This window comes from Branchiostoma floridae, chromosome 13 (assembly GCF_000003815.2).
Source record: "Branchiostoma floridae strain S238N-H82 chromosome 13, Bfl_VNyyK, whole genome shotgun sequence".
In the NCBI taxonomy this organism is placed as follows: domain Eukaryota; kingdom Metazoa; phylum Chordata; class Leptocardii; order Amphioxiformes; family Branchiostomatidae; genus Branchiostoma; species Branchiostoma floridae.
This window is the reverse complement of record NC_049991.1, coordinates 1556316-1566534: the sequence shown is the minus strand read 5'-3', so window position 1 is coordinate 1566534 and position 10219 is coordinate 1556316. Positions and strand designations below refer to the sequence as shown.

At 40.5% G+C, this 10219-nt stretch overlaps 1 protein-coding gene across 3 annotated transcripts in view; it reads left to right on the top strand.

Annotated features, from left to right (window-relative positions):
- The window catches only part of LOC118428456 (ubiquitin-protein ligase E3B-like), a 35087-nt gene that overhangs the window by 220 nt on the left and 24648 nt on the right, over window positions 1-10219 (top strand). For all 3 annotated transcript variants that reach the window (XM_035838522.1, XM_035838521.1, XM_035838524.1), the window contains exons 2-4: window positions 65-1009; window positions 2097-2243; window positions 5080-5250. In XM_035838522.1, coding sequence (XP_035694415.1) covers window positions 251-1009; window positions 2097-2243; window positions 5080-5250 — 1077 coding nt within the window. In that variant the 5' untranslated portion in view covers window positions 65-250. The remainder of the gene's footprint in view (window positions 1-64; window positions 1010-2096; window positions 2244-5079; window positions 5251-10219) is intronic.

The window sequence follows — 10219 nt, the reverse complement described above, 5'->3', positions numbered from 1 at the left end:
GGAAATGTGTATAGAACATGTATGCATATTTTAATGGTGATTGCGTCGTTTGTTTTCGCTACAGGTGAGTTGGAAACGGTGATATCAAGGATGTCAACATCTCTACGTACGTCGACGTACCGGGACATCTCAAGTTCTTTACCGACGTAATAACGTAACGTTACGCTGCGCTGCGGACATCACGTCATACCAGCACTGCCCAGTCTAGCACGTCGCGGCGGCGCCGCTAAAAGAGAGAGGAACTCCAAACATGTTCGCCCCGTACGAGGACAAAAAGGCGTCCTTTCTGGACGAAAAGAAGTCCGCTCGCTTCAACAGACAGGAAGAGATTCGTAGAGAACAGTCTGCTACAAAAATCCAAGCGGTGGTGAGAAGATTCTTGGCCGTTTCCAGCCTCAGGAAACAAACGCAGGGCGATCTACAGTCCCTGATCGGGTGGGCGAGAGAAGTCAGCCCGACTAGCTCCCCGGACAAGGCCAAGTTCGCACCAGCTGTCACCGTCTTCAAAGCCACGGAAAAATTTCTCTACTTCTTTGACCAAAGGAAAGATGATGTCATGTTCCAAACTCTCTGTCGCTACATCCTGGCGTCGATGGAGGTCGAGGGAGACTCCAAGATTTGGTACGTGTCGTTGGCTCTTAGCAAGGAGCACGTCTTGCCGTGGATACAGCAGATGAAGAAGCTGTTGTGGCAGTGCTGCTGCTACCTGAAGACGCTCAGACCGGACAACAATGACCAGTCCAAGCTGGTCAGTCTGTACCTGAACATGGTGGTCATCTTCACGGACACGACCACCTGGAAGGTGTTGAAGATAAAAGGAAGCGAGGCGCTACGGCCGGGCATGAACCAGTTGTGCGCCAATCTTCTGGGACACCTGACGTCCAAGGATCTCTACGTGATTCTGCAGGCTCTGTTGAAGAGGGGACTGGAGCGGTCGCAACCCACGCTGAAGAGAGCAGCACTGGCGGCCATCGTGACCATTTCCATGAGACCCCTCATCTCTACACAGGTCAGTCCTAGTGATACATATCAGATATAAGATTTTCAGTTAGGATTTAAAATCATATCCTTCAGAGTTAAGCTCTAGTGGCACAAGTTTTATTGCTTTTTGAAGTCTTTCAGTAGGGGGTATTTTAATTTTACATGGAGTTGTTGCTAGCCCTTCCCCTGTTGACCAAGGCAGCTCCTTACTAGTACGTAGGTAAACCCATTTTACGTACCTTAAGAAAAGTGTGTGTAGCTCCAAACAAGATGCCCTTCCCAGAATTATACCTTGATCTCCCAGTCACCAACTACACTAATTGGAACCAGGAGCTCAACTGTGACCAGTGGAGCTACAGGGACATCTCTTTAGTATCATTCATGGCATCAGGAAATGACATAATGCTCAGATTCAACTTTTGGTCAGATTGGACTCTATTCATCTTTCTTTGATGAAGTGATTAGTGAAGGATAACTGCAGTTTGAAATATGCGGGTTACTGGTAAGTTGGCAATGATTCCATAGTTTATATGTGGTAGTTAAGGTATAATAGACTCTGTCCACTTAAGCTACAAAGATGTAAATTGTAAATTTAAATTTAAGCTTGCAACATTTACTTGTAAGATTTTGTGAAATGGTTGTGGAAACTGCGACAAGTTCTTGAATCCTTTTGGAATCAAATTTGCATATTGCTACACACAGATTTTTTAATGTGCAAGTTTTTGGTGCCCAAATTTTTCATGTGCACAAAACACCATCCCAAATTGTAAATATGATTGGTTATAGGAGTTTTCTTTTACACAACCTTAGCCAAAGTTTTGATTTCTGTGAGAGTTTCTAACTCTAGTTCTGCTTACTGCTATATTTAGCCGATGTAGGTGGCGCTCTTGCATATTTTTTCGATGAATAAGATTCATAGCATATTGACTATTTGTAGAATGCTATTGGTAGAACTACTAGAAGAATACTGAGTCTCAATACTCTCATTTTGCCGTCACCACAAATGAAAATTTGCCGACTGTTTTGACATTTCTGTTGTTGTTGTTGGTTGTAGTTTTCCCATTTGCAGACTGTTGACATTTCTGTTGTTGTTGTTGTTTGTTTGTTTGTTGTAGTTTTCCCAGCACCTGTTGACGGCGTTCCTGGTGCACATCCTGTCCCTGCCAGGCCTGATCCTCCACCTGTCCACCATCGCAGAACAGACTCTACTTCTCTTCAGGAACAACAACGTTCTGGAGAAGAGTATTCGTCTATTAGAACAGGTACAGAGAACAGGACTCAAAATACTTTTCTGCATACCTGCACTGGCACCGTGCATGTGAACATTAAAGACTACCTGCACCAGACAAATTTTACCTGCACCACTGTGAATTTAGGAAGTATGGATCATACTGAAATAGTTCAGGAACCATTGCTATTTTTACTTTTATACTTATATTACTATTAGGTAGTAACAGTCAATGCATCCAATAACAATATCCACATACACCTACATCATAGGACATTTATGTGTAAAACCCAGTACATGGACCAGTGCAGGCTAGGTGCAGGTATACACAAGAAATACCTGCACAGCTCCAATTTTACCTGCACTAACCGGCATATGCAGGTGGTATTTCGAGCCCTGGAGGGTGATTAAAGGGGTCCTAAACTACAGAAGGGAGTGTTATTTTCCAATATATTATGTATCAATGAATTCACATTTAGCAACCCTTTTGCAGAATTTCACTTGTGGTGAATTACGCGAGGTGTGTTTGTGAATGTCACTAAACTCATGCAGACTCTACCCATGCATTTCCTATACGCATATAGACACTTCTTTCATCATGAATGTTTTTGGCATAAATGAGGGACGATGTGCACACCAAGACGGCCAATTGTTCACAAGACATCTAACAACACAAGACGAGTTTTCAACATCGCCCTGCAAATTGGTTTTGTAACCATACTTTAGTCAAGCCATGTCAGATGTACATTGTATTCAACCATAGCCTGAGATTACTTAATGTAATTAAAGACTACTCGGGGAGTGAATGGTTTAGCACAATTCTGAATGCTTTTTGACTAGTGGGTATTTTATTATTATTTTTGTATAAAATGAATAATATGAAGTAGCATGCAAATTTTACTTCTTAAAATCAATAAATAAACTGCTCCTATAGCCTGCCCACCTACGTCAAAACATCCAACATAAAAGCATAAAAATGCATCATTGGTTGACCTGATAATTCAGTAATTATGATGGTCAGGCATGATTGGTCTATAGGCAGGGATTCTAATCAATGTTTTATCCAATTCAATTCAATTCATTTGATACAGAAAAACCATAATACCATTTGGCAAGGTTATTAGCTAGTAGGCTATATGTATATGGATGACATCCTCAAAAATGATGGAGTATGCAAAGAAAAGGCTGTCATTATGAAATCTTAGTGGTCAGGAAGGTTGAACAAATAACTTCAAACACACAGAAGAATTTGTTATATCAAATAAGAGATTCTTTATTGTGCCTTAATATCTTCTCCTTTGACTCATGAATTGACTTTGACATTCTATGACGTTGTCATCCTTTTTCTGATATTTGCAATTTACAGCATATATTTGCTCCATTTGCAGAGCCTTTTTGTATGATTTACAGTACAAAATTTGATGCACACTTTATTGCGACCAAGTAGTAATTGTTCATTCCTTTTTATATCAACAAACTATGCAAAGATGAATTTAAAATTAACACTAAGACATTAACACTAAGACATTCAAGCTTGATTCAAAATTCATAACACAGAGCCAGTTCAAATACTTACTCCAAGACTATGATTAATGCTTTTGAACCACTTCTAAGCATATATTGATTTCCATCAGTGAAAATTGCCAGTTGGCAACCTGAAAATTATGTCCCTAGTTCAACCTTTACAAAAAAATGCACAATTTGCTTGCCAAGTCCTCTAATGTTAAAGTTGGCTCTAAATCAGCTCTTTAGAAACTACTGCGCACTTCGCTAACAGCCGACTGTATATAATCAGTATTTGCTTAACCATGCAGCAAATGTATACAGACTACCTAACCTAATAGTATGCCTCACAGGCATTGTGAAGTTTTTCTGGGAAATTCTGTATCATTTCGTAGAAAAGCTGGAATTATATTATAGATTTCAGCAATTATAAAGAACCAAAATTAAGTCTGTACAATATGTTAAGTGAGAATTTAGATTACCACCAACCAACCTTTTTGGCACCTTTAGAGAATTTTTTCATCATTTTGTAGAAGAACTAGAATAAATTTTTAGCAATTATAGAGTTCTATAATCAGGTCTATGCCATACATTTTAAGTGTGAATCTAGATTACTACCAAGTAACCTTGTTGGCACCTTTCTGCAAATTTCTTATTATTTTGTAGGAAAGCTGGGATGGGTTTTAGGAAGCCTATAATTTCCTTGTTTTTAGTAATTATAGAATAATACCTTAAGCTTGAATCTTGATAATCAAGCACCTTGCCTGCACCCTCCTCACATTTTTTTCATTGTTTTGTGGAAAAGCTATGAGTCTGGGGTGTATTTTGGCAATCATAGAATACTGTACTCATATGCAGAAGTACTAAGATATTTTGGCATTTATAGAATACCCTTAGCTACAACGTCTAGTATGCAGAAGTACAAAATTTTTCACAAAGACCATACTTTGCAAATCTCTCATATTTTGAACCATGTTACAAAGGTGCTAGTCTCTACCTTCCTCCGGGTCACTGGAAAACTGTAGAAATGGAACAAATAGAGGAGTAAGCCGGCCAGAGAACTACTGTATAGCCGGCTAGGGAACAGCACGCGACCACAGTTTTTTTTCTACAGTTTTCCAGTGACCTGGAGTCTGGTAGAGACTACAAAGGTAACCACATGATGACAAAAATTTTGTTTTGTCTGAGTATGTTTTGTGTATTTTGGTTAAAAACTTGTGTCACTGACTAAATGTAGAAGTACTACCTGAAACTTCTGACAGTTTCCAAAACATATCCAGTTACTTGAGTAACTGTTATCCTGCAGATATGTTTCATATGTATTTTCATTTTCATGTACATGTATTTTCAATTTTGAATCTTTTTAGGAACAGAACATCAGAATTGTGTTCAACTCTCTGGAGGGCAGTTACTCGCTGTGTCTGCTGGCCAACATGGTGCAACTGGCCTACCTCCAACTCGACATGCTACCGGTCATCATGGAACCCTTCATGGGAGTGGTCATCATGCTCCTGTCCAGGTGCCAGAGTTATGTACAGGTGAGTTTAAAGGCAATTCACGTCGATGTAGGTTAGACATCCAGGTAATAAGATAAAACACCTTTTTCTTCCAGATCACTTCAGTGTCACTGACGAAAACTGGTGGATTCCAGTTGAAACGTCTGACCGTTTCCAAAACCATATCCAGTTGCTTGAGTAACTGCTTTTTGGTGTAAAGGCAATTCAATCTCTACGACTGGATGAAATGTTAAAAATTACTTCCAGGAACTGAGTTTGCATAGGTAATTAGGTCCAGGTTCAGGTCCGGACCTGGACCTGATCCTCTGGACTTTGACCAGACCTGGACCTGAATTTTCTGTACCGGTACCCACCCCTAACATAGCCTGGGTACCGTCCGGAAAGAAGTTCGCTATGGCGTTTACTATATACTATATACAGTCGCTTCTCTGTGTTTCCATCTGGGAACGGTGGACCATCTTAACGTCTGGAATTGTCCAACTTTTGGACGCAGGCGCTGATTGTCCCTACACATTATAAAATGGGTTCAAGCGATCGTTCGAACAGGCGTTCCAACACCAGACATGCCCCCGTCCGCTTGCGGGAGGGCCCGTTGTCATCGAACGACTGCTCTAAAACCTATTCCTTGATTCGCTCATTAACTGATGTTAAGCAACAAGCGGTTTCAATGCGCAAGTCTCCAGATGGATAGCAGAAGCAAATATAGGAGCCTACTGCTATCCGGGTGGTACCCACATGCTACCCCTAACATACATTTTGTACTGTACACCTTGTATAGTATTATAATGCATTGGAGGAACGTGGTATGGCGAAGAGACGAAGATGAACATTCCTTCCAAAGCACAAATTGGACACAGACCCAATCTTTTGAACATTGACTAACTACATATTAATCATCAAGAAGTGCTAGGCTTCCAGAGGGTAGATACGGTAAGGTCAGTGACAATTGATCACACCAGCCCTTCCAAAAGCGGATACGCGTATATAGACGCATAGGTACTCACAGAGCACAAATTGAACATGGGCCCATTCTTTGAACATTGACTGACTGCATATTAATGATTATCATCAAGATGTGCCTTGCATCCAAAGGGTAGATACGGTAAGATCAGTGACAGTTGATCATAGCAGCACTGCCGAAAGCGACTGTTCTGTCCATCTGTTACACCCTTGCCCAGTCACTAGTAGATGGTTTATGAGCTGTCCATAAAGGTGCCAAGGTTTCCATTATTCAACATTCTGTAACCGTAGAATTTTCATGAACCAAAGACCACTAGGCCATTGCCGGTGCAACGGCCTAGTGGTTAGAGTGTTCGCCTTGCATTCGGTAGGTCGTGAGTTCGATCCCCGGCCGAGTCATACCAAAGACTTTAAAAATGGTACATGCTGATTTCTCTGCTTAGCACTCAGCACCAGCGGACCAGCCCCCTGCTGTAGTGGCTTTCACATGTGTGGCCCAAGGGCTACAGAAATGGAGATGGGCGCCACCCCTACGCATCTGTTACTGATGTACGGGCAACTTTAACTTTTAACTTTAAAGACCACTAAAATCACTCCATTTTCTCCTGACCCCAAAATTAAATCCCCTCAAACTTAAATGCCTTTAGAGCACTACTACAGACTAACATGGTCTGCATTATGATCTTTGGTGCATATCACTGCCCATCACTCAAAACACACACCATTTCCCCTTTTTAGCCTGGAAACAGTCCAAAATCAATACCCACTGGAGTACCGTGCATAAAAGGGAGATTTTGGGGCAGTATCTACTGTAGAGTCTATTAGTCACTGTCGAGAAAGGACTTAGATACAGGAAGTTAAAGGATGGGGTCCATTTTGTTCTTGACCCCGACATGTACATGTCTATTATTACGGAGAAACTGGAAATTTCTCCTTACTACTGACTAGGGGTTGGAAAATGCCCGATTGCCCGGGGCAAGTTAAGTGCTGATCAGGCAAGCGCTATTGGCGTTCTGTTCTTGCCCCATTGAGTCAGTGTGATTTATTGACCTGCATGAAAAATGGAGGTACAGTCGAACCTGCTCAAGACGACTGCTCAAGGGAGCGGGCAAAACTGGTCAGTTTGGACAGGTGGTCAGTTTGAAGAGTATCAACTCACAACATGCTCGAGGCGTAGAATAAATGGTTTCTGGTTTTCCTACAACAAAATTTGCTTCCATCAGTAGACTGCCCATTGACCCCAAATGACCCACCCACATGCATCGGATGCTATTTTATTTTGAACATGACATCGTATGGCAGACAAAATCCGACGCAAACTGGCCAATTTCTGCGCAAAATCACGCTAGTTATCAATGAAAGTTGATGACAGCTTGAACATGACGCAGTCGTTATGGGCAGTGATTTGGTCCTGTGTGGTTCCAATTTGTGGCGGTCGTGTTGGCCAGGTGGTCATCTTGAAAAGGTTGGCTTGAAGAAGTGACCGCTTGGCCAGGTTTGAATACATAGTGTGTATCTGTGTGTTTAAGCGTAACTTAAGAAGCTCTGGATTGTAATAATATTTTGTATGTGGGTTGCAAAGGAGACGAAGGGAAAACTTGACTTTGGGCCACCTGGTGTATGACCTTTGTATTGCAGCAGAACTTTGGGTTTTTCTATCTTTTCCCCTGGACATGCTACATGGTCTTGTTCAAAATGCATAACACATTTTATAGCCTGCATGTAGCAACAGGACATAACATGCATAGATCAGAGTGGTCAGACTAGCTGATTAATTGCTTGTATCAATCAATAATCAACCATGAAGTCCACTGTCAACAACAAATAGATATTCTTTAGTTACCAAGTTTGAGCTCAAGGGAAACACTCACCATGAATTTTCTGATTCACTGTGCTGACATTCCGAAAGTTAAGTTTGATCAAGTCAGGACTCTGTCGCGAATCAAAAAGGGTGGGAAGACCACAGAATCGAATCTACCCCTGTCATGGTTCAGTGAGGGTTGATGTGCTCAGATGTAAATTGCTATTTGTAAATAACTAGCATGTTACCTTAGTATGCAATCTCAAACGAGTACTGTAATTCCTGATATTTCCAGTGTACTTTTATGTTCTCGGTTTTAATGGTGCAGACTGTAACTTGAACTTATCATTACCAAAAACATATAATTTGCCAACTTTTTTTATGCACACCTGCATGCCACCACCATGAACATTTAGTTCCAAAATCAAGTTAGATTTTCTCAGACCATGAAAGTTTGGTACGGAGACGACAAAGTGAATTACAGTACATGTACAGGAGTTGTTGAGATGTAGTTACTGTAACAATTGCATTCATCACAGTTTCTAGTGGATGCTTGGCCATCTTTTCATCAGAATTTTCTCTGTCGTATATAATAGATCTTTTCCTACACGACTTTTTTGCGACTATAGACATGATGTCATTGTTATATGGAGAAACACGACCTTATACGCAGTTGTATGAAGATGCGTTTAGACAACTTGCTCAGATAGTTTAATGTCACTTGCCACAGTTGATTGCGGGGTTAGCAGTTCTGGGCTTAACTTAACGATGTGTGTGCCATTAACTCAACCAATACTATTCCAGTCCTCATTATTTCAAATTTCCAGACGTTACCTGAACTAAACTCGCAATTTCGACCATGTTTGAATCAACGAGTCTAACTTGTTATGAGAAGGTAACGCCTGGAAATTTGAAATAATAAGGCCCGGAATAGTATTGGTGAAGTTCATGGAATTACGTTACCTTTTCATTACAAGTCAGACTCGTTGATTCGCACATGGTCGCAATTGCGGGTTCAGTTCAGGTAACGTCAGTACATAACCTCTTGGCAAGTTGCAAGGGTTTTGAAGAAGAGCTTTGGGAAATCTGGCTGATATTGGCCTGGGCACGGACAGAAGATTGGACCATCCATTCCAAGTCAGGTCTTGAACCATGTAATCTTATTTCATGATGCGATCCTACATGTGAGCGATCTTCATCATTATTCAACTTCCTTCCTCTCTAAATTTTCAAGTCCTGCTTGAGCCTTAATGAATTTTTTTTCCTTTTCATGATTTAACCATTTAAGCCTTTGTTTCTTCTTGTATGTGCCTATTTAACTTTTGCTAAATGGTGGTCCCTCGTTCTAGCTTCAGATCACTCTACTTGCAAATTTGATTCACTATTTCTCTTGTTCTCCTTGTAAATAATTTGTGCAAAATAATAAACAAATAAACAATAGATAGTAATATTAAAAAAAACATAAAAGAGATATAGGGTTCTTTGATATTTTATTTTCTTCTTAATCACACAATGACATATGGTAGAATATTGGCACCAAAGCTGCAAATATTCTAAATCTAAAAATCTGCATTAATTTCAACTTACTTTCACCAGGTAACTTGTTCCCATCATTTTTCACATTTCTAGCACTGGTAAACAATGCAAAAGCAACCTGCGCAAAGTTCCCTAGTTTTCGCTACCAGCTATACCAAAAACTCTCCAGCAGCATATGTCAGGATATACAATGTAAAAAATTTGCATGCAAACACTGAATATTGCTAACAGTACTGTAATAAGGTATATTCAACTTAATGTTTTGTCCAGTCAGATTCTACATTGTGCAGCTTTAATGACTGAATTCAAAGCAAGAAAACTTTGCTGGAAGATTCCAGCGTCAATGTCCCTAAATAATTTCTTAAGCTCAGATCAGGGTCTCTTCTTCTCTTCTTTTCTACTGCTTAGCCCCCTTACGGGGATTAATAGCAGTGCGCATGTTTGTTAGTAACAGGTGCTAGTGCCATACAAACATAGGGAAAACAAAGGCACAAAAAAAGCACACAACGGAACATAAACAACTGATCTGTGGGTGCAAAAGACCAGACAAGTGAATGTGGTGGGTTAGTGTTATTTACATGCTCTTTTACGTAAGGCGTAGGCAGCCTATTTTATTTCCCGTAATTCGTAGGGAAAACCATCATATCTACGTATACTAATTCGTAGCGAGGCGACTAGATTTGGCGTAATTGC